Source organism: Patella vulgata, chromosome 1 (assembly GCF_932274485.2).
Source record: "Patella vulgata chromosome 1, xgPatVulg1.2, whole genome shotgun sequence".
NCBI classification, from domain to species: Eukaryota; Metazoa; Mollusca; class Gastropoda; family Patellidae; genus Patella; species Patella vulgata.
Window position 1 is genome coordinate 83,874,904 of NC_065879.2, and position 26,398 is coordinate 83,901,301.

The 26,398-nt window shown below is 36.0% G+C and overlaps 1 protein-coding gene across 2 annotated transcripts in view; it reads left to right on the top strand.

Moving 5' to 3' along the window:
• Positions 1 to 26,398, top strand: part of LOC126821800 (nuclear receptor coactivator 2) — a 124,241-nt gene that overhangs the window by 46,652 nt on the left and 51,191 nt on the right. For both annotated transcript variants that reach the window (XM_050550302.1, XM_050550317.2), the window contains 3 exons: positions 15,795 to 15,964; positions 16,851 to 16,945; positions 18,577 to 18,666. In XM_050550302.1, coding sequence (XP_050406259.1) covers positions 15,795 to 15,964; positions 16,851 to 16,945; positions 18,577 to 18,666 — 355 coding nt within the window. The remainder of the gene's footprint in view (positions 1 to 15,794; positions 15,965 to 16,850; positions 16,946 to 18,576; positions 18,667 to 26,398) is intronic.

Here is a 26,398-nt window from a genome sequence, read left to right on the forward strand (position 1 = left end):
AATATAGCATGGGCATTGTTTACATCGGACATAGTAAAACAAACTGGTCCCTACAGAATTGATGCCTTTTTTGGACATTACACCTTTTTGTACTGTTTTACATACAATTTACATTAAATAGAACACCTTTAGTTTTTTTCTTTAATATTTTTTTAAAAAGGACATATTTTTTTATCCAGATATACTTCAAAAACCCGTATTTATTTTTTCATAAAAATTTAAAAATTATTTGTGAATTTAATTTGCCGAAGACGAAGGAAAAACGTTAATATTAAGAGCTAATTAACTCACACCGATGTCATCCCTTTCAGTGATAGTAGCGACCAAACGAATATTTACTGCTGGTCAGTTTGGATGTTAGCTTCATTTATGTTGTAATTTATTGTTGTAATATTGAGAGCTAATTCTACTTGCACCAATGTCATACCTTTCAGTGAAAGTAGCGACCAAACAAATATTTACTGCTGGGTCAGTTTGGATGTTACATGTAGCTTCATGTATGTTGTAATTTATTGTTGTATTATTGAGAGCTAATTCTACTTGCACCGATGTCATCCCTTTCAGTGAAAGTAGCGACCAAACTAATATTTACTGCTGGGTCAGTTTGGATGTTAGCTTCATGTATGTTGTAATTTATTCTTGTATTATTGAGAGCTAATTCTACTTGCACTGATGTCATCCCTTTCGGTGATAGTAGCGACCAAACGAATATTTACTGCTGGGTCAGTTTGGATGTTAGCTTCATGTATGTTGTAATTTATTGTTGTATTATTGAGAGCTAATTCTACTTGCACCGATGTCATCCCTTTCAGTGAAAGTAGCGACCAAACGAATATTTACTGCTGATCATTTTAAATGTTAGCTATGTTGTAATTTATTGTTGTAATATTGAGAGCTAATTAACTCACACCGATGTCATCCCTTTCAGTGATAGTAGCGACCAAACGAATATTTACTGCTGATCAGTTTAAATGTTAGCTATGTTGTAATTTATTGTTCTATTAGGTATAAGTGTACTATGTGTAGGTGACATATACATGTACACTGACATTACTGTCAGCTCTATTTGCCTCAGGCTAAAATCATAGACCTTTTGTTTATCTTCATACAAACATGTGCTGATATAATCGATCAACAATCTCGAACAGACTTTTAAATGCTGGGGAAGACACGGTGGATAAGTGAGTAAGATGCTGGCTCGCTAGCCTCGAGGTCACAGGTTCGCTCTCGGTGTTGACTGAGAAAGTTCATCAAACTGGTTCCCCTTGTCAGTGGTTGAGGATGAAGGGACCTGACAAGGCCAGCTGTCTAGTCATTCGGATGGTATGAAAAACCAAGGTTCTGTGTACACATTGGAATGCACTTAAAAGATCCCTTGGCAGCTGAAATTCATTATAAAAATTATAATGAATTAGGCCATAGTGCCGCTGTCCGGTCAAAATTTGCCTCATACATGTAGCACACTTTATGGCATATGCCCATCTTTATTAGCCAAGTCGGAGCAGAACAGTATTTAAAGATTGTCACTAAATTTTGAGAGTTTTTTTTAAGTCCCTTTGGTGACAAATAATAAAAAGTGGGGAACAAAAGAAACTATACGTAAACATTTTTCAGAAAAAAAATGTGCAATAGTCACGATTGTTTGGTGTTTGGGCAACCAAGCATTTGAAGTAAAAAAGTTATCTTGAGAGTGCAAACTACATAGAAAAATTATCCTGAAGCATTATAATTATCACAAAGCGCACATGAGAACAAAGCGCTGTACAACATGAGAGAGCTATTAGTAGGGTAATCATAGATGGAAATCATGTCCACAGTATCATAAATTTTCAACAACAAAGATTTCTCTAGGTTAGCAATTGTACAGTTATTCTTGGCAGCATTGAGAGAGAGAGAGAGCAAAAAAGTTCCCCTCAATCAACAAATTGAAAAAAATCACTTGCGATTTGAAATAAAGTTGAGTCATGTTACTTGTTAGTCCCGAAATGTCATAGTGTGTTTCAAGTGGACGTCAAACCCCATTTCCAGTCATTATTTTTTAAGGTGAGCGATCGCTCTCGAACCTTAATGTCGACCGATGGGAGGTTTTTTCCCCTCCCCTTAAAATTGAAAATCGCTCTCCTTTACAAAGTCATTAGGGGTTTATTATCATTTCTGAAAGCAGGAATGACCCCATTTCATGCAGTTATTGATCTTAGAACCATTTCCCATACACATAACTAACCATTCTTCTTAATATCAGATCACTCTCCTTAATTTCTAAATCACTCTTCTTACCGAAACTGGGAGAGCTTTTTTAAGGGAGCGATTTTTGTCAATTTGTTGATTAAGGGGAGGGAGCTCTCCTCTGAAATAAAAACAACAATGACTGCATCTCTCTCTCTCTCTCTCTCTCTCTCCCTCTCTCTCTCTCTCTCTCTCTCTCTGATGTTTCCTGACTTGTGTGTTCTTCATTAGTCCATATAAAACATCTGTCTATTTTATTTCATTGTTACATTATGTAGTTTATTGTATTCTGTGGTTTACATAACAGTCAGCATCCGTTAACGAACTAAAGTGAATTGATAAAATAAATAAATGGATTACGCCAACAGACTGTTTGTTCGCGTCAATAAAACCTAGTAGCTTGACAAACTATTCAAATTTATATAGTCTGCAACACGGGTTAAAATACTCTAAAATAGGCAGAAACACAAACTTCATTTTATATTTTTTTTCTGCATGATCAAACATGGGTGCATGTTACGTTTAGTTTTGATAATCTGAAGAGATTTGAGTATTTTCGCTACAGCAACATGACATTGATCCAGTAGAATTGATCCAACATGGATATCCTTAAAGATACATTATGTAAGATTTAGATAAAGAGCTAACCTTTCTTGCTATGATAGCACAAAAATAAATAATGTAAAATGAAAATATTGAAAATTTCATTCAAATTACTTCATTCTGAGCCAAGTTATCACTGTTTGTCGTTTTGACAAGATGTGTGCCATTGTGGTAACCAGGGCACTGGTGTATTTGAGACTTAGCCTCATTTTCCCGTTTTTTAATTAAATTTTTTAATGGCAAACTGTTCTAATCTAGTTAGACTTACCCTCAATTTCCCATTTTTAAATTAAATTTTTAAATGGTGAACCGTTCCAATCTAGTTAAAATCTTGAGTATCCGATGTCATCGAGAGTTGATTACATGTATGGTCTTGTTTTATTAATAAATGTCTAATTAATAGTTTATATAACATTTCAGACCTAAAGAAAGACGTGCAATAGGCAGGCTTAGCTCTTGCATAATGTATGTTCAATTTATTTGAGTTTTAATGCTAAAACATTTGGATATCACATATTCTGAAGTGCCACATTGATTACGATAAACTACCCATCCCTGTCCTCATATGAATAAATGTCTAATTAATAGTTTATATAACATTTGAAGCCAGAAAAAGACATGCAATAGACAGATTTAGCTCTTATATAATGCTTATTTAAATGTTAGACAGGGCAAGAACATGTTGTACGCGGAAGTTGAATTAACTCATCTCTCAGGGGGGGGGAAGGGAGTGTTCTTAAGGGAGGATGGAAGGGTCGGGGGGTCTTCATCCGCAGTGTTTTTGGCAACATCTAATGTTGGTCGACTTATGCACGAAAGTTGATTGTTGTACGCAAATGTCGATTTAAACTCAAAATTTCGACGTTTTGACGGATCACCCACTCCCATGGGAAGGGAACTTGCAACTTAAAAATCAAGGTTCAGAGTATCGAGCACCGCTGTCCACTCATCTAGCATAGTAGAATTTTTTTTACGCGATTTTTGAAACAACCTGTACCTATCTTCCTTACTATATATAAAGTTTTGGATTATTTCAGTCAAATTCTCGTCAAAATGACCAACTGTACACTGTTTTGAGCAGAGAAAGCACTGACTCGTTTTTTGACCAATCATTATCCAGTCGGCAACTATGTTATGCATTTGGATATTTTTTTTTCCTATTAGAAATAATGGCTGCCGATAATTGCAATAATAAGTCCGTCAAGCATGATTATTTATATTATCACGATAAATGATCTCATCACAATAATCCAAGATATCGCGATTATTCATTTTGCAATAATCCTGATTAATCACCATTTTTATACGCCCACATTTAAATGTGGTCGTATATTGTCGTCGCCCCTGTCCGTCCGTCGGTCCGGCGTCCACAAGCAATTGTGGATGCTCTAGAGGCTAAAGTTAATAAACACAGTGTTTAAGGTCTTGAGACGAAGAAGCCTATTGATTTTTAGCAATTTCCGATAATTACTGCCAGAGTTATGGCCCTTAATCACTTCAAAAAATCTTGTGGACGCTCTAGAGGTCAAAGTTAATATCCGATTGACTTTAAATTTATGCACAGTGTTTAAGGTCATGAGACGAAGAAGCCTTTTGATTTTCAGCGATTTCCGGTAATTACTGCTAGAGTTGTGGCCCTTGATCACTTTGAAAAATCTTGTGGACGCTCAAAAGGCCAAAGTTAATATCCGATTGACTTTAAATTTATAATCAGATTTTAGTTTATTATAAATTAAAAATATGTGACAACTCTTGTTGACTGCCCGGACGATTTAGCTGCTGTGGGCGTATGTTTCGTTGCCTGGCAACCTATCTTTTTGTATGTATCCGACCCTGTATCCTTAAAAGTAACACTAGTCCAGAGTCCTCGAGAGATGAATTTTCAATATTTAGACGACTTTCCCAACCTTCCTAATATCGCCCCCGCACCACCAACCAAAATTAAGAAACAAGTCTGATCTTCCAACTAGCCTGATTTCATCACAACAAGATTTTCTCAGAACAACAAAGTCAGTCATTGTGTTTTAAGGCGAGCGATTGGCCGAGAAAGTTCATCCCGATTTACCGGCGTGGTTCTCCCTCGTCAGTGATGCAGGACGGAGAGCCTGACAAGGACAGCTGTCTAGACATTGGCGTGCACGTAAAAGATCTGTTGACAGTTGGAATTCGATATAAGAGTAGGCCGTAGTGCCGCTGTCCGGGAAAAATTTCCCTCATAGCACACAGTATGCCGCATGCTCATTTTCATTAGCCCAGTTCGGAGCAGAACAGTAGAGCATTAAACCCCATTTCATTTCATTTCATTTTATAGAGGGGGGGGGCTGTTGGATGGCCGAATGGTTAGCACGCGCGCTGTATCATACGGTCTATCATTGAGTCAACTGGCGTGGTTTCGATTCCCCGGTTGTACGTGACAAGGAGTAGGGTCGCCTGTCCAACCTCGTGGGTTTTCTCTGTGTCCTCCGGTTTCCTCCCACTGCTAAAGACCCCTACACGCAAGCGAATTATTGAATAAATTTGAACCATGTGTTAGTCCCGAAATGAGCTAGTTTGTGTTGAGTGGACGTTAAACCCCATTTCTCTCTCTCTCTCTCTCTCTCATTTTATCCAGATGACTAATTGTACATGTACATGTTATAGTATAGAATTATTGAAGGTTGTTACAGAGATGACTAGTTGTACATGTTTTTATTCTAATGGTTTATCAAGTACAGTTTATTCAGTGCTACTATTACAATTGAAATAATGAAGATAATATACAGCAGAGAGAGAGAGATAAAGAGAGAGAACCACTTAATTCATATTTCATTTGAGTGATAGAGAAATGGGTTTAACTTCACTCGACACAATCTAGGTCATTTCGGGACAAACACATGGTTCAATTTTATTTCAATAATTCGCTTGCGCGTAGGGGTCTTTAGCAGTGGGAGGAGACCGGAGGACCAGGAGAAAACCCACGAGGTTGGACAGGCAACCCTACTCCTTCTCACGTACGTACAACCGGGGATTCGAACCACTCAAGTTGATTTAAATAACAGGCCTTATGATATAGCGCGCACGTGCTAACCATTCAGCCATCCAACCCCTCTCATATACTGAGTACATTTACTAAATGTATACAGGTACATGTAAATGTATCTGCCAAAAAAAACAAAGGGGGTTTATCTGTTACAGTAGTTTTGTTTGGTTAGGTTCTTGCTGGGTTTTGTTTGTGTGAGGGGTGAGGGAGAATCAAGGAGACACATGTACTATCTCAGCTAAATAGAAAAATTCTTATTGTTTTAAATTGAAAGTTTGTCGTTATATTAGTAAAAGTTCTTAAAATAGTATCTGTAGTGTCACAAGTAATTGAATAATTTTTGTGAGTCATGGAAACGAATCAGACTAACTTTTTTGTATACAATTCAGTCCTTCAGATGGGACGAAACACATTGCCGTGTACAGTTGGAATTCAATATTGGACTAGAGTAGGCCGTAGATCCACTATCTTCATTAGTTCAGTCTAATTTTATGCAATTGTTATTCTGAATAGAAACCATTCAAAATATCTTCATGAGCTATTGTAGCAAGAATTGTCAGCTCTTTGTCTAAATCTTACATAATGTATCTTTAAGTGTTCCGTAAGTCTCCTTTTTAGTCAAAAAAATTCATTTCTTGCTACCTCTTGACGCAAATTTATAATAATCCAACACTATTTTAGGATTCGAAAATACAATAGTATATTAATGTCTGCTGTCTAGCAAACTATAGATTTTGTTATGCTATGGATTTATGAAAACTATCTGATTATTTGATTAGATCTTTCACAATTATCATTAAAATGCAAGAAATTGATTTTTCCTAGTGTTTATGTAAATAAAATATTTTGCCAAGGAATGGGTGAGTTTATTCGAGATCAGAGATCAATATTACGCATGGATTATGGGCATGAGATCAATATTTGTGGAGATGTTATTGTAAATTTTTTCTTTCTACGATATTTAGTCATAGTAGTAGTATGACTAGACCACTGGTTAGCAGTAGTGTACTATTCAATAACAGAACACTGTCATTATTGATTTTACTTTACAAAACCATACAGACATCACACTACATACAGTAGGCCTACTATAGGCCAAAATATAACATGACCTAATTCACTACAATACACAGCTCTTTCTCTCTTCCTTTCTTTCTCTCTCTGACCAATGGGGTTAAATCTGACCTCAGCTATGGTCAGTCCTTGTGCTTGACCAGCATATTACATAATATGGCAGTCACATGACTGTATGACTACCCTTCAAGCTGTGTTACACATGAACATGGAGGCCCAACGAATGGATATAGCAGCTATAACTACCTACTTCACATAGGATTAAAACTTTCTTAAATACCCAGGGATGAACCGAAACTAGTGATGGCTGTTAAATTATTCTGTGAGGATGTTCAAGACTATTATAGACATGGTTTTCCACTTGATGTGAAACTGTTGTATTGCAGTAAGATTGATAAAACATTAATGGATTTCTAGTGGCCATATTGGAGGAGTATTGCACACTATACTATATATAGCAGTTTGACTGTGGTTAATTTTGTGCACCCTCTCCTGAGGGATGCATAGATTAATTGAGACAACACCCTGGGGAGTGCTTTCTTTGATTGCCTGTTAACAAATCAGCAAATAAGTGAGTGGTTTTTTTTCACAAGTCTGAGTTTCTTATGTGATGGCTAGTCTCCATCAACAAGTTGTTTAGTGTAAAGGAATGTGAGAGTGATACAGGTCAAGGGGTCAAACTCTATTGGTCAGTTTAACTAGAATAATATACATTCCTGCAGCTTGAAGACATGGGGCATTAATAACACACTGACCTACTTAGAGCATATCATATATATTTATGCCTCAACATATCACATATCAGAGATCTCTATATGAGAGAGAGAGAGAGTTTAACCTCCATTCCACCCAAACCAGGTCATTTTGGGACTAACATATGGTTCAATTTTTTATTTCAATAATTTGCTAGCACATCGGGGTCTTTAGCAGTGGGAGGAAACCGGAGAGAGAGAGAGAGAGAGAGAGATGTGGTTTAACTTCCACTGGACAAAACTAATTCATTTTGATTATGGTCTTTTTATGTTAGTAAATGTCTAATTAATAGTTTATATAAGATTTCAGGTCTAAATTAAAGAAAGACCTGTTTAAGACCCCTACGCGCAAGTGAATTATTGAAATAAAATTGAACCCATGTATTAGTCCCGAAATGACCTAGTTTGTGTAAGTGGAGATTAAACTCTCTCTCTCCCTCTCTCTCTCTCTCTCTCTCATATATACATGCAATAACTGTTTATTATTGAGAGGCATTTCAACTAGGATTCTGTAATCTTTTATAAAGAAACCATACAATTATTTAAAAATGATAAAGTCTGGAGAGAATTCTCTTCAAAACATTGTTCAATACTAATTTCACTCCCCTCAGGGTATAATCTATTCATTGGGACCTTAAAAACAGTTAAAAATGGGACTAAAAGCAATGAATGTACATGTATATAAAGTGATTTATGGGATCACGTGGCTAACTGGGTAAGACGCTGGCTCGCAAGCCTGGAGGTCGGGTGTTCGATCCCTGCATTGGCCGAGAAAGTTCATCCCGATTTTCCGGCGTGGTTTCTCTTTGTCAGTGATGCAGGATGGAGGGCCTGACAAGGACAAATGTCTAGTCGTTCGAATGGGACAAAAAAACCGAGGTCCCGTGTACACATTGGCGTGCACGTAAAAGATCCCTTAGCAGTTGGAATTCGATATAAGAGTAGGCCGTAGCGCCGCTGCCCGGGCAAAATTTCCCTCATAGCACACCGTATGGCATATGCCCGTCTTCATTAGTCCAGGTTAGGAGCAGAACAGTAGGACGTTAAACCCCATTTCATTTCGTTTGTGAATCAGCCCTTAACTAATTACTTCTTGTAGGATATGTTTTTCTTTGTTCATTACAAATAGTACCCAGAATCATAGAATACACGACTCATGTATTGATTATAAAAATATTAAATATTAGGATCCCATATTTTCATGGCAAGCTAAAGAACATTTATATTGATTGAAATGGACCAATATTGAATTGTAATTTGTATTTTTAATTTCAAATATCCTTTAATACATGTCTGACTCAAATTGCAAAATGTCAGGTAAAACTAAAATCAATAGTTTTCCAGGCCTGGTGATAAAAACGAAAAAAAAAAACCAAATAATGAATTATTTATGAAGTGGAAGCAAGTGATAATTTTATTTCTTTTTTTTATCAACAAATACATAGTTATCTATCAGCTGATACAAATGGTTTACAGTTCCGCTTATCAGCTGAAACAGCATGTGTCATATAGAAAATGGTGTATACATGTATGTATGTGTATTGGGCTAGTTATATCTATTGATTGATTGAATCATGCATGTATAACAAGTATTAGTAGGTATAGGCAAGCAAATTTTTAAAGTGAATAAAAACACATAATTGCGGTATCAATAGTTTCATTTTGCTAAGATAAAAACATCCTGAAAATTTCAACTGATTATCTCTAGTAGTTTGTGAAATATGGCCAGTTACAGAAGTTGGGGTACCCACCAACTTCAGACATAGCAAAAATAAGTGGTTTTGACCCCCCATATATCAAAAAATAAGCTTTTTACACGACTGCCTAGTTGGAATAAATGCAAGGAAATGCCTGTGTCTTCACTACTGTTGAAACTGTTGACCCCCTAAAATGGCATTTTTTAGCCACTGCCCATGACAAAATCTGCTTCTGGAGCCATTTGACCCCTCCATAAAATTAATTCTAAGTGTACCGCAGGTTTTTCCTTCCACATATCAGCCGACAATGGCCCCCATAGTAACCCTAATTCTTTTGACAGCCTTGAAAAGGCCCTAAAGAAAGATATCAGACACAGAAAATGGTCCCAGCCACTGTTTTAAAAGCCGAAAAATGCCCGTTTTCATTAGCCCCGTCTCGTATCACATCACCTTTACAGAAATGGATAATATATTTTTGTGTATTTGAGAACTAAAATAAATAATTTCAAAATCCATGCTGTCTTTATTGTATTATACTAAATTTATGACAGAAACATTTATAAATTCAATTCAAAGTGTGAAAAGAAATATTATCGAAGCCATGTTGTAAAATTTACATATTTATGAGCCTTTCCACCAATCAGGTATTTCGTCGACTTAGTCACGTGACAAAATATACATACCTGATTGGTGGAAAAGTAAACAGAAAGTAACTCAAGTCACAGGTCGAAAATGAAAACTACCCGTTACTGTTAAAAGACATTTTCTAAATTCATGAAGACGATAGATAATTCAGAATCCTAGCTTCGCTGAATATGTATTCATATATCTAGCTGACTATGTTGCCAGAATGCTTGAATTCAGCCGTGAAAAAAATTAAAACCAGTGTTTTATTACCGAGTGCTTTGTTCGTTTGATATATTTTTAAATTACACATCGTCAGCAGAACACGCCAAATATAAATATATGGGGAATAGTTTACGGATATGCTTTACATATAGTCTTATTCTTAATACGTTTATCAATAAAATCATGATTTTACTTACATATTTCTGCAATTAGAGGGGCCGGAATGTTAAAAACCGAACAGCTATTTGACCAATGACGTCACTAGCGTATGGCATTTGGCATGCTTTTGGCTAGCGCTACCTTGGAACAACAGGAGCCGGAGAAAATGGAAAAAATATAAAATCTAAAGAGGTTTTATAAACAACTTAAAATTTTCGATTTTTTTGGCATCCAACGGGCCGGACATGCTAGAATATGGTAGCCAATACATTTTTCATAGAGAATTTGCAAGAGAGCGCTTTACGAAACTCTAGAACCCATGCTTTGCAAAAAACCAAAGTTGACATGGATTACGGCCTTTGTGGCTGAAACGAGTCATTTAAAATTCCCTTTTTACTGTTTCTCTTGCAATAAATATATAAATAGTGTATCAGTGGTAAAGAGAAAGAAAAGACGATTGCAAAGGTGTAATTTATTTCAAAATTGATACGATAGTTATTTAGTGACGATCATGGAAATATGACCATGTTTTCTACTAATTAGCGACAATGTCACACATTCCAGTGCTTTGTCTTAGCCATTGCCTATACCTAGTATTAGTAGTACATGTATAATAACTGTAGAGATAAGGAGTTTATATAGAACCAGATATAGGAAGGAAGGAGGTTATATAGGACCAGATAGGAAGGACGGAGGTTATATAGGACCAGATAAGAAGGAAGGAGTTTAGAACCAGATATATAGGAAGGAAGGAGGTTATATAGGACCAGATAGGAAGGAAGGAGTTTAGAACCAGATATAGGAAGAAAGGAGTTTATAAAATTATATAGGACCAGATAGGAAGGAAGGAGTTTAGAACCAGATATAGGAAGGAAGGAGTTTATATACATGTAGGAAGGAATTTATAGAACCAGAAATATCATATACATGTAGGAAGGAAACATGTATAATGACTATAGGTAGAAAGGGGTATAGGACCAGATATATTAGATCGTATGAAGGAGCTGAGAACCAGATATAGGAAGGAGTTTATAAAGGAAGGAATTTATAGAACCAGATACAAGAAGGAAGGAGTTTAGGGCCAGATATGATAGATCATGAGAGGGAGTTTATATAGGAAGGAGTTTATGGAACCAGATATAGGAAGGAGTTTATATAACGAAGGAGTTTATAGAACCAGATATAGGAAGGAGTTTATATAACGAAGGAGTTTATAGAACCAGATATACATGTAGGAAGGAGTTATATAGGGAAGGAGTTTATATAAGATGTTTATAGAACCAGTTTATATAGGAAGGAGTTTAAAAAGGGAAGGAGTTTATAGAACCAGTTTATATAGGAAGGAGTTTATATAGGGAAGGAGTTTATAAAGAAAGGAGTTTATAGAACCAGTTTATATAGGGAAGAAGTTTATAGAACTAGTTTATATAGGAAGGAGTTTATATAGGGAAGGAGTTTATATAGGGAAGGAGTTTATTAAGGAAGGAGCTTATTGAACCAGATACACATGAATCAATGGTAGATATTTCTTTTTATATGCCCACAATTTCATGTGGATGCATATTATTGTTGCCGCTGCCCGGCCAAAATTTCCTTTATAGCACACTGTATGGCATATGCCCGTATTCATTAGTCCATTCGGAACAGAACAGTAGGACGTTAAACCTCATTTCATTTCGTTTTCATATTATTGTCACCCCTGTCCATCATTCCATTCGTTCACAATTTGGTTGTGGACACTCTACAGGTCAAAACACAATTTTGATCTGATTTTGACGAAACTTGAAATACAGATTTATTTCCCAAATTTCTCGGTACCTTTCGAAATTGGCATGTATCGGACCGTAACTTTGAAGTCACAATTTTTATCCGGTTAAGTTCAAATTTTCATGAAAATCGGACCGAAACTACTCGACAAAATGGCTGTTACTCATACACAAATTGTGTAAAAGTATGGCATATCAAGGTTGTGGGGTTTGAGTGTAGTTCTACTAGACTTTGGTGTTAGAGATGGGCCACCCACACTGTAACCCAGGTATCGTTTAATCTTGTGTATCTAGCACTAATTTCTTTCACATTTGTTTAATATCCAGTCTTTGTTTAAAAATTTGTAAAAACTGTTTAAAATCACCATAAATCGTTTAATTTGTACTTCTGTCCAGTTTCAAAGCTGACCATTCAATTTTGATAATGAGTGTCCAATTTACAAGTGTTTAATTTCTCAATCATTGTTAAAAAATAAACAACCCAATTGATTAATGATGTATAATGATTAATTTTTGAACAGTGATCAGGAAATTAAATACTTGTAAATTGGACACTCATTATCAAAATTAATCAGTCAGCTTTAAACTGGACACATGTACAAATTAGATGATTTTTGTTGATTTTAAACGATTTTTGGTGATTTTAAACAAAGATTTGATATTAACCAAATGTGAAAGAAATTAGTACTGGATACACAAGATTAATCAATACCTGGGTTACAGTGCCAACTCCCCCATGTATACAATGTACATGTACATGTAATTTTGGAGTTTGAGTAAAGTTACACTGTAGACGTAGTGTGGACTATGATGCATGAAATCTGAGATAAGCTTTGTTTATCAAGTTATTATGTCATTATTATAAATCATAGGGCTGGATGTCAGAGATAACAGGTAGCCCTTGACATATAGGGTATTAGAACTAGAAAATCTGTGATGTCTATTTACTGTGGATGATTTAATGTGATTTAACTGTGTCATTTAAGAAATGAATATAATTTTAATTCTAATTCAAGACGATTAAATATTAATTCCATTGCGGCTAATCTGAGTTCATTTTATCTTTCTGTTGACAACCATTGTCAGTCTCTGCAAACTCTGTTTGTTCACGGGGGGTTGGGTGGCTGAATGGTTAGCACGTGCGTGCTGTACCATAAAGTCTGTCATTGAGTCAACTGGCGTGGTTTCGAATCCCCGGTTGTATGTGACCAGGAGTAGGGTCGCCTGTTCAACCTCGTGGGTTTTTTCCGGGTCCTCCGGTTTCCTCCCACTGCTAAAGACCCCTACGCGCAAGGGAATTATTGAAATAAAATTAAACCATATGTTAGTCCCGAAATGACCTAGTTTGTGTTGAGTGGACGTTAAACCCCATTTTTCTCTCTCTCTCTCTCTCTGTTTGCTCAGCTGATATTATTTTGTTATTTTGTCAAATCTGAATTTCTTAAAAGAGACAAATATTTATTTAAAATATTATATTGTATATATTATATCAGATATGTTACTTTTTAGATGTGTATGTAAAGGCTTTACATGCATATCTAAAATGTAACATGATAAAATATATATACAATATAATATTTTTCTAAAGGATTCGTCTGTGAAGTGTCTAAAGGGTGTATCTAAGAATTTCCAAAGATTAAGAAACAGAACCGTTTGCATTTCAAAATTTCCACAAATCATGATACCCAGAACAGTTCTAATTGGCGTAGAGATACACATATATGTTTGTGATATGCGCTTAGAAACACTTCACGTGTAATGAAGCGCTATATAAATTGAACAATAATAATAATAATAATAATCTTAGACAGAAATGTACATGTTAATTGGGAGATTTTAAAAATGCAAAAAAGTTTATTTGACTAATTTCCCGAGATACACCCTTTTGACACTTCACAAACGATTTGAAATATATTTGTTTTTAGTTCTATTTTCTGTGGACAAGGAGTAGGGTCGCCTGTCCAACCTCATGGGTTCTCCAGTTTCCTCCCACTGCTAAAGACCCCTACACGCAAGCGAATTATTGAAATAAAATTAAACCATATGTTAGTCCTGAAATGACCTAGTTTGTTTTGACTGGAGGTTAAATCCCATCTCTCTCTCTCTCTCTCTCTCTCTCTCTCTCTCTCTTCTGTGATATTTGTTTTTATTTACTATATAAATACATTTCTGTGATGTTTTAATTTGTCTCATTACTATAACATGATTAGCACAATATGTCCTCTTTTGCTGTAAAATTATATAATTGTTTTCAGTTATGCTTTATCAATCAAATGAGACAATTTTTCTGCTCATTAAGGTGCATACATATGTACATGTCTGTAGAGTGATGCCAAATCGGTGCCAATACTTAAAATGGTTTTTTTTTTCAACATTATTTTGATTAATGTAGAACCACAAAAAGCCCCTCCCTGGACACACATCTGTTGTTGACAGGTACACAAGTTATTATAATGATTATTAAAAAAGTTACGATGTTATAGAATATTTCTCTCACCTGTCATAAGTACCTTCAACAACACATGGTCACATCTGTTGCCACACACATAAAAGACAGTAGAAAATTTGATGAGATAGGAATCATTGAAATAGATGGTTGCTGTTGAAACCTGCATCGCAGTACTTTTAAAGTGGCTAGTGATTGTTATCAATATATTATTTGAATAATTTATTTGACCTTGTGCTCTAGTCTGGAAGGCACCTGTCACAGACTTTGCCAGACAACATATTATTAAAGTACATGTATAAAGGTAATGTGTGCCTGGTAATATCTGTAACAGGTGCTTTATGTCCAGTGTCCTGTTTGACGAAATTTTAACTAAAGATAAAATTCAAATTTTAGTAGGTAGTTTAATTTTGATTGGCTAAGCACTAAAATCAATCTAATATTATCCAATCAAATTACTAAACTTTGGACTTGATCTTAGTTATAATTTTGTGAAACAGTCCCTAGATTTGTATATACACTGTATTGTGTAATAATTTGTGACTGACAAAGGGGGTTGGATGGCCAAATGGTTAGCATGTGCGCTCTGTATCATACGGCCTGTCATTGAGTCAACTGGCGTGGTTTTGATACCCCGGTTGTACGTGGCAAGGAGTAGGGACGCCTGTCCAACCTCGTTGGTTTTCTCCGGGTCCTCCGGTTTCCTCCTACTGCTAAAGACCCCTACGCGCAAGCGAATTATTGTTGTCCATAAAGCTGTGTTTGGTTCCATATTTTGCTACATGTAACTTGAAAATGTAAAAGTTTGACTTAGATTGTTCAGACATACATGTACAAGTGGAGTGGCTCAGTAATAACAAGGGCTTAGTTTTACATTTTCAGTAACAAGTCTGTATTTTTCAGTAACAAGAGTCTGTTTTTTGTATAAGTAACAAGAGTGTATTGTGTATTTTTCAGTAACAAGAGTCTGTATTTTGTATAAGTAACAAGAGTCTGTATTTTGTATAAGTAACAGGAGTCTGTATTGTGTATTTTTCAGTAACAAGAGTCTGTATTGTGTATTTTTCAGTAACAGGTGTCTATGTTTTTTATTTTTCAGTAACAAGTCTGTATTTGTCAGTAACAAGAGCCTGTATTTTGTATTTTTCGGTTACAAGTGTCTGTATATTTCAATAACAAGAGTCTGTATTTTGTATTTTTCAGGAACAAGTGTCTAAATGAGAAGCGAAGGAGAGAGCAGGAGAATATTTACATTGAGGAACTTGCCGAGTTGATCTCTGCAAGTGTGCCGGACATGAGTGCCTTCTCTAAACCTGATAAGTGTGCAATACTGCAGGAGACGGTCAACACAATCCAGCAGATTAGTAAAGAAGGTATGAAGCTATCTTTAATCATTTATTTTTATAGGGGAGCCACGGTGGCTAAGTGAGTAAGACTCTGGCTCCCTAGTTAGAAAGTCGCGGGTTCCTTCCCAGTGTTGACTGAGGAAGTTCATCGTGATTTTCCGGCATGGTTTCCCCCTTGTCAGTGGTGCTGGACTGAGGGCTTGACAAGGACAGCTGTCTAGTTGTTCGGATGGAATGAAAAACCGCGGTCCCATGTACATACTGGTATGCACGTTAAAGATCCCTTGGCAGATGTAATTCGATATAAGAGTAGGCTGTAGAGCCACTGTTTAGGCAAAATCTCCCTCGTAGCACACTGCATGGCGTATGCTCGTTTTCATTAGCCCAGTCAGAGCAGAACAGTAGGGCGTTAATAAACCTCATTTCATTGTATTTCATTTCATTTCATTTATTTATACAGTACATTTCTATGAATATTTTATCAACTCGGTTACCACATGAGTTCAGAAGAAAAAAAGACAATTTTGTATCCAAGGCGATTTTTAGTTCTTTTGTTTATGATATTAAAATGTGTGCGTCTGTCCGTTAGACCTTTGGAAGTCAATAACTGCTTCTAATAATTAGAACTATTGTAGTAGAATGTTCAAACTTGGCATTGATGTTCATTACATGTAATTAGGCGAATGTTTTCACTGAGTTCAATGATGAGCATTTTCTGCTTAAGCTCAACTGAGATAAGCCAGTTTATTCATCAAGAATTTGGGAACACAATGGGAAATTGGTTTAACCTAATTGAGAGTGATGAAACTTGATGTATAGTCTCATTACATCAATACCTTGACTAAGTTTGATGATGAACATTTACTGTTTATTCTGTATATTTTACTACTTGTGTATTATTTGTATTTTCCAGAAATCGGTTCTAGTGAAGCCGTACAACAAAGTCAGGTATCCTCAAGTAAACCTTCTATACTGGCCAACGACCTGCTCGGACCTTTGCTTCTTGAGGTAAGAACCTGCTCTAAACTGATCCCAAAAGGGGTAATCTAAATGCGGGGTGTTGGGGGGGGGGGCGAATGGTCTAAGTAAATGCGGGGTGTTGGGGGGGGGGGGGCGAATGGTCTAAGTATCTCAACCATGTGCTTTAGATTATCAAGTCGGTCATTGAGTTCAGTGGCGTGTTTTCAATTACCAGCTTGTATGTAACAGGCGTATGGTCGTCTTTCCAACCTTGTGGGTTTTCTTCAGGCCCTCTAGGTTTCCTCACACAGCTTATATAAGGCCCCTGTGTTAGTCCCGAAGGACGTTAAACCACATTTCTCTCTCTCTCCAGTTTCCTCCCACGGCTAAAGACTCCTGTGTGCATGCGAATTATTGAAATAAAACTGTTAGTCCTGAAATGACCTAGTTTGTGTTGAGTAGGTGTTAAATCCCATTTCTCTCTGTCTCATTAGTCTAGTTGGTTTATTTTATATCCAGCTTGATTATATATATAATATAGTTAGCAGGGTAATGAGGTCAGGTCATGTTGATGGACAATTTATTATCTAGAATGGTCTTAAATAATTGATTCAAATAGGTTAATCTTCTGCTTAATCAATACAAAGGGATTAAGGTAATTAATCTACATCAATGATCAGGGCTACTTGAATGACTTATTTATGACGCACAACATTAATGCTTCATAAGACGTTCATAACAAATATATTTACATTTCTTTGTAATTCATGATCTTTAACGAAAGTGTGAGAAAGAAATGCGTTTTAATATCCACTTGATACAAACTAGGTCATTACGGACTAACACATGGTCTTTAGCAATGGAAAGAAGCCAGGTCATTTCGGGACTAACATATACTTCAATTTTATTTCCATAAATTGCTAGCACGTAAAGTGGGAGCAAACCTGAGGTCCCAGGGAATACCCATGAGGCTGGACAGGCAACCCTACTCATTGTCACGTATAATTGGGGAATCGAAATCATGCTACATGACTCAGTAATAAAATGTGCGCACGTTAACCATTCGGCCACCCAGCCTCCTGTTATGGGTTGAAAATTCTAGCAATGTGCAATATTATTGTACAACAAGAGCAAGCATACCTAGTTTCATGTCAAACGTACTCAAACTGGCTTTAGACTTTTTCAAAATAAATATTATAAAGTTCCAGATAACCCCTCCCTCACTATTTTATGTCCAGGGTGGGTGACAGACATGTAATGGATTTCCTATTTAAAGGGGCATTATGGAAATTAGATAAAGAGGTGGCAGTTCTCACTATAATAGTTAAAAACAAGATAATGTAATAGGAATATGCTGAAAACTGCTCCACTCTGAATCGAAACTTTAGCGAATTTTAGGCCAAGCCTCGATCATCATCATTAAAGTCGGTACAATAAGAAACAATAGTCTCGATTATTCATTTTTGGGTTTAATCATCAATGAGTGTTGAACAGCAGATCGGATTCAAATCCAATGAAAATCCGACACATAAGATGACATCGAGGGTTGATTATGGTTTGGATAGGTTAATTAATGTTTTTTATATAACATTTCAGGCCTAAAGAAAGAACTACAATAGGTAGATTTACCTGTTGCATAATGTATGTTTTAAGATTTTAATAAAATTGTATTTTTGTAGGCACTTGATGGTTTTTTATTTGTGGTAAATAGTCAAGGAAAGGTTGATTTTGTATCTGAAAATGTTAAAGATTATTTAAAATACAACCAGGTAAGTCTAGTTTAAATTTGGCTCTTGATTCAGACTTGGTCTATCTGGGCTTTCAGATAAGGGCTCTTGATCCAGACTTATCTATCTGGGCTTTCAATAAGTACTGTTGTTTCAGACATATTTGCTGGTCTTAAGAGGCTAGTCATTGCTGGACAATTTACATGTCAAATAGTATATGCATGTCATAAAAAAAGGTTTATCAAGTTTACACTTTATCTATCTGGGCTTTCAATAAGGGCTCTTGATTCAGACTTGGTCTATCTGGGCTTTCAATAAGGGCTCTTGATTCAGTCTTAACTGACCAGCCGTTGCTCGAAAATTTACGTGTCAGTCAATTTCCATGTCATAAAATTAATATTTGAAATAATTTATCACTAAAACACAATATGTTTATACTTTTAATGTGTTAAGAAGATTGAGATGATGTTCAAAATTCATATATTCTTTGGCAAGAAAAACAAACCCTTGAATAAACAAAATACTTCAAAAATTGAATGGCTGGAAATTTTTTGAAGTGAAAGTCATCAGGCATTATTCAAGAAACTTAAACTAAAACATTTTAAGAATGCAGTCTTTTCATTGGCTAGGAGGTAAAATTTGTGCTATTTTTTTCAGTGCTAAGCCAATGAACCATCAGTATCCTTAAAATATTTTATTAAGTTTTTATGATTAACACCCCTGTACTGTAGTTTAGATCATTGCATTATTTACTTATACAGTATTACCAATTTCAAGTTAAACCAGTCACAAATATTCCCTGGAGTAAGAAAAATTGTCTCCAACCACACAGAAAAACTAACCATTTGTATGGGACAAGTTTTCTATATATTAAAGATAGAATTAAAGAGGCATTATGTAAGATTTAGATAAAGAGCTTTAAGTTCAAAAGTAGATAATGAAAAATTAATATTGAAAATTTCAATCGATTTACTTTATTCTTTGCGAAGTGATGACTGTTTGAAGATGAAGCAATTATGGTAATAACGGTACTTGACAACCAAGACTAAGCCTCAATTGTCCATTTTATTGTTAAATCCATTTAAATCTTGACCTTCCGATGTACTAGAGAGTTGATTATAGGCTTGTTATGTTAATAAATGTCAAATTGATAATTTACATAACATTTGATGCCAAAAATAAAGACATGCTACTTAAAGCCAAAATAAAGACATGCTACTTGAAGCCAAAATAAAGACATGCTATTTAAAGCCAAAAACAAAGACATGCTACATGTACTTGAAACCCAAAATAAAAACCTGTTATTTGAAGCCAAAATAAAGACATGCTACTTAAAGCAAAAATAAAGACATACTACTTGAAGCCAAAAATAAAGACCTGTTATTTGAAGCCAAAATAAAGACCTGTTATTTGAAGCCAAAAAAAGACATGCCTCTTGAAGCCAAAATAAAAACATGCTATTTGCAGATTTAGCTCTTGGATAATGCATCTTTAAAGAGTTTTAATGGTCTGAAATATATCTGGGATGTCAGCTTTAAATATTTATATATACAAGTTGTTATATGTTTATAGTGTTTGTGGTTTAGGTCACACCTTTTTGATTTTCAGTTCGTCATGGTGTTGGTAAATAAATAACCACTTCAATAACATTACAGTAGCTCTTTCATTATACCTGTATTTAGACCATATTAATTTAATTTTCTGTTCACCAGAGTCTTGATAAATACATAGCCACTTAAATCACATGAAATATGTTTTGTTTAAGATTTCAAACCTTAAAAATTTAGAATTAAAAGCTATTGAACTACACATAAAAGTACTATTGAATACAGGTCACAATTCTATGGTATACAATTACTGTTTATAACTGAGGGGGGTTGGATGGCCGAATGGTTGGCATGTGAGCGCTGTATCATAAGGTCTGTCATTGAGTCAACTGACATGGTTTCGTTTCCCCGGTTGTACGGACAAGGAGTAAGGTCGCCTGTTCAACCTCGTGGGTTTTCTCTGGGTCCTCCTGTTTCCTCATACTGCTAAGGGAATTATTGAAATAAAATTACCTATTTTGTGTCGAGTGGATGTTAAACCCCATCTCTCTCTCTCGCTTATAACTGAGCGACGTTTCGACTAGTCTTCTGTAGTCATTGTCAAGCAATGATAAAATATGAAAATATAACAAGACAATATATACGTATGTACACAACAATACTTTGTTAATGCTGACCAACTAGAAACAGACACCCTTCTAATTACCTTGGAGGGAACCTAACTTAATTAAGCCTTGTCGAAATATTGCTCAGTCATCAGCAGTAATTGTATTCCATAGAACTGTGCCCTGTATATTCCAGTTCAATTATTAAATGCCTTTGAAACAATTTAACAAAGTACAGTAAACCTTGCATAAGTTGGATTCGTGTAAGTCAGATCTTCGCTCAGCTCAGATAAAATCGTTTGGACCCTTTGATCCTGCATGTTTTTCTTATTAAATTTCTGCGTGTAAGTCAGATCAAAATGTTTGGTCCATTTGATCCAATTCGGCTTTTTTCCTTCGCCTATGTCGGATCGGCAGTACGTTCAGAATTTGACTGTCAGTTTCGAACCAAGGGTCTAAAACGCGGTTAGGTATTTCATGCACAGAGCCCCAAAATACTTTCCCCTATCATTTTGCGTCAAATCAGCCAAGTTGACGCAATGCAATAATAGAATTTTCCTGGAAAATTCGAAACTCGCTGTCTTCTGTACGAGACACTTTCCAGGAAAATTTAGGACATTTTTTAAAGATGGCGACAAAACGGAAGTTATCTACTCGCACATACGAACAAAAGCTTGAGATGTGCCTTTGAATCAATTATTATTCGGCTTTTGCAGTTTATTTCTAATCAAGCTATGATTGAATTTAGGTCTTTGGCTAACTCGGATCTTTGCTTAACTCGGATAAAACTGGTTAATCCACTTAGATCAGACTTATGCAAAGTTAACTGTACTATTGGTTTTTAGATAAGTCTATTTGCCGCAGAAATTGTTTCAAGATATTTATTCAGTTTACATTGTCAAACCAAAGCACATGTTCATGGATGAAAAAATCAAGATGGCAGACTTGACCTACAGGTGACGTCTTACAATGAAGGCTTACCAAAGACTTCCAATCAAGGGAAGTAACCTACATGTACATATGACCAAGGGTTCAGACCACAAATATCATACTTAACAAAAATAATAAGGACAATTCTTACATGTGTTTCCAAAGAACAGAAAATCAACTTTGTGTGGCCTTATGTTTGGGATATGTTTAACTGTAGATATGTTGATGAATACTATCTATATACACTGTTTATTAACCTTGCCATCGGCATCTTGAACCCTGATAAATCAATAAGCTACACTCAGCATGTATATATATACCCAATCGGACATCAAGATACAGTAAATCAAACTAAAAATCCCCCACCCCCACCCCCACCCCACACAAATTCTCAAAATATTGACTCTTCATGCGTTGTATTGCTAGTTATACCCTCAGTATGTAGCGTACAATTAATATTTTCAACAAAATTATATGGAATAGAAGTTCCTTAGTAGTTTATTTCTGGTGAATTAAGAGTTATCTTGTCTAAAGTGAAGTATGCATGTTACTGTAAATCACAAGGTCTGTTATTGAGTCAAGTGGCGTGGTTTCGATTCCCTGGTTGTATGTGACAAGGAGTAGAGTTGCCTGTCCAACCCCGTAGGTTTTCTCCGGGTCCTTCGGTTTCCCCCCACTGCTAAAGACGCCTACCCACAAGCAAATTATTGAAATAAAATTGAACCATATGTTATTCTTGTCTTTAGAAAGACCAGCAATAGGCAGATTTAGCTCTTTTTAAGTAATCCAGCCAAATTCTCGTTTTATGGAACTTCCTTGACTATTTAACATACTTTTTTTGATTACTAAATCTTGTCATTTCCTTTTTTATATCTTATTATATTAATCCTACAAATAATTTACGGTTTCTACTTTGTCAAGACATTTAATGCCCTTGATGTTGGTCGACGCTATTGAAAAACTAGTCCCAATGATCTCACCTGTCCGAATGTCAAGAATTGATTATAACTGCTTGATTACTTTTCTACACTCCACCAGACTCATGAAAACCGGCACATACACCTTTAATTTTTGTCCCATCCAAATTACAAGTCACTTTTTCTTGCACCAGTGACATTAGAAAACAATACAGGTAAATTTCCTTATATGCCGAGTAGATCTTGTTTGTTTTGGGTTTTTTTCTTGCACATTAGGGCCATTGTGGCTCAGTGAGTAGGACGTTGGCTTGTTAACCTGGAGGTCTAATGATCGATCCCTGCGCTGGCTGAGAAAGTTCATCAGGTTTTTTCCCGCATGGTTCCCCCTTGTCATTGGTGTGGGATGGAGGGCCTGGCAAGGGACAATGTATAGTCGTCCGGATGTGATGAAAAACTGAGGTCAGGTGTGCATGTTAAAGAACCATTGCCAGTTGGAATTCAAAATAAGAGGGAAATTTGCCCAGGCAGTGGCCCTACGGCCTACTCTTATATCGAATTCAAACTGCCGAGGCATCTGTTACGTTCACGCCAATGTATACACAGGACCTCATTTTTTTTTCCCATCTGAAGGACTAGACAGCTGTCCTTGTCAGGCCCTCTGTCCTGCACCACTGACAAGAGGTGAAGCTGTCATAAAGCTCTACAGAGGCGTGTAGGTAGAAGTGTTATTTTAAACTTGTTAGAAATCATAGCTGACTTTATTATGTTGCCCTTTCTTATTTCACTTCGTTTCAAATTGAAAAGTTATCACAGCAATTGAAAAATGACAACAAAAGAAAAGAAAAATCTCGAAGAAAAACACCATTTATCTTAAACAAATCCTTCTTTCCTTCTTATTGAAGTTATTCAATTGGAAATCATTTGAGGCGTCCCCCGCTAAAGCAAACACTACCAACTGACATTGTTGACATTGTTTATTTTTTCTATTGAATTGAGTATATCGAATATCGTGGGAGGGGTTATAGTTTGTTTCAAGGTTAATACTGTAGGAGAGGTTGTTGTTCCTTTCAAGTTTGATATTTGTGAACCGTATTAGATGAGCAGTATTTTGATATCATTGCCTCATAGAAACGCAAATAAAACATGGCTGGTGTTGGTTCATTGTGGTTGTGTTTAGTTTGGTATTAGAAGTTATAATAATGATAAAATAGAGCGAGGGAGAGAGAGAGAGAGAGAAATTGGGTTAATGTCCACTGGACTCAAACTAGGTAATTTCGGGACTAAATCATGGTTCAGTTTTATTTCAATAACTCGCTTGAGCCTAGGGGTTTTTAGCAGTGGGAGAAAACCTACGAGGTTGGACAGGTGACCTTACGTCTTGTCACGTACAACCAGGGATTCGAAACCACACCAGTTGACTCAATGACAGACCTTATGATACAGCGATAAAATAATGTACTTTCAAAGATGCATTTTGCATTATGTAAGAGCTAAGACTGCCTATGGCACGTCTTTAGTTTAGCTTCGAATGTTTCATAAACTATTATTTAGACATGTATTAACATGCCAAGCCCATAATCAACTCTCTAGTTCATCGGATAACACAGATTTAAATGAATTAGAATGCCTGCAAGATTTAAAATCTCGTTTGTCCAGTACCGTTGCTACAATAATAAAGGATGTACGCTACACTACTCATAACACACTGATCAGCAGTGAATATTCACTAGGCCACGTCACTGATACGGATGATATCGTTGCGACTTAATGAGCCACAAATATTAACTATTTTCCTTCGACAAATTAAATTCTAAAACATTTTTTTTTATTATTAGAAAAATAAATAAAGACGTTTGACGTATTTGTAGGTAAAAATTATTTCCTATTTAGTGTAAATGGGTATTAAAATGAGTAAAAGACTCCATTCCACCCGAACTAGTAACATCTTATGTAAACAATGCACGCGCCATTGAGCCAATGATTGACACCGCGTGATGAGACGTCACGTGTTAAAGGTATTCATCTTTTACAGAGATATTAGAAAACCTTCGTAATCCTCTGTGATTGTACTCATAACTTCAATGAAACTTTCAATATATTGATTATGTATTTTTGAACTATTATAGCAAGATCAATCACCTCTATATCTCAATCTTCGATCATCCATCTTTGAGTAAATATTTTTCTCTTTTATATTTTACAAAATAATATCAGCTGAGCAAACAAGAGTTTGCAGAGACTGACAATGGTTGTCAACAGAAAGGTAAAATGAACTCAGATTAGCCACAATGGAATTAATATTTAATTGTCTTGAATTAGAATTAAAATTATATTTATTTCTTAAATGACACAGTTAAAACACATTAAATCATCCACAGTAAACAGACATCACAGATTTTCTAGTTCTAATACCCTACATGTCAAAGGCTACTTGTTATCTCTGATATCCAGCACTCTGACATAATTCACTTCTATCGTGGAACCCGTCTTCATTAGCCCAGTAGGAGCAGAACAGTAGGACGTTAAACCCAATTTCATGTCATTTCTATCTTTGAAGGGGGGGTTGGTTAGCCCGTTTTATAAGGTTTGTCATAGAGTCAAGTGATGGGGCTTTGATTCTCCGCTTGTACATGACCAAGAGTAGGGTCACCCATCCAACCTCATGGGATTTCTCCAGGTTCTCCGGTTTCCACCCACTGCTAAAGACCCCTACGCGCAAGTGAACTATTGAAATAAAATTGAACCATATGTTAGTCCAGAAATGACCTAGTTTGTGTCAAGTGGATTTTAAACTCTCTCTCTCTCTCTCATATATAATGTCTCATATACACTCTTTCAAAGAACATGAGTCACTTAATTGTTGTATTCACTTGGGCATTACCTTTATTTTAGATCAACAAAGTGTACTTCTAATGCGATAATCAACACAATCTAGGTAGTTTGATAATAAGCTTTCAGACATGGTAGTCTGTTGATTGTTTCTGTATATATTCACTTCGGCATTAGCATAACAATTATAGCCGAACAATAGACATTATGTTTCATTATGGTAGTTACAGTGGTTCAGTGCGTAAAGATGCTAGATCGCTAACAAGGAGGTCTTGGGGGTCACTTCCGGTGTTGACCGAGAAAGGTTCTAAGGTTTTTCTGGCGTGGTTCCCCCTTGCCTGTAGTGCAGCACGGAGGGCCTAGTAACGGACAATGTGTAGTGTTTTGATGGTACGAAATACCAAGTTCCTGTGTACACATTGGCATACATGTAAACAAATCCATGACGGCTGGAATTTGATATAAAAATAGGCCTAGTGGCTCTGTCCAGACAAAATTTTCCTCCTAAAACAATGTATGGCTTATGCCTGTCTTCATTAACCCAGTCGAAGTAGAACATTTTACACCATTTCATTTCAAATATTTTGATTCATAATACTCTTTTAAACTTGGTAGGGAGGTTGGAATGGCCGAATGGTTAGCACGTGCGCTGTATCTTAAGGTCTGTCATTGAGTCAACTGTTTTTGATTCCCCGGTTGTACGTGACAAGGAGTAGGGTCACCTGTCCAACCTTGTGGGTTTTCTCTGGGTCCTCCGGTTTTCCTCCAACTGCTAAAGACCCCAATGCGCAAGTGGATTATTAAAATAATATTGAACCATGTGTAAGTCCCGAAATGATCTAGTTTGTGTCTAGTGGAGTCGCTGGCTCTGTGAGATGCTGGTTAGCTAACCAAGATGTCTCGGGTTTCGCTGCTGGTGTTAGCAGAGAAAGTTCCAGAAGATATT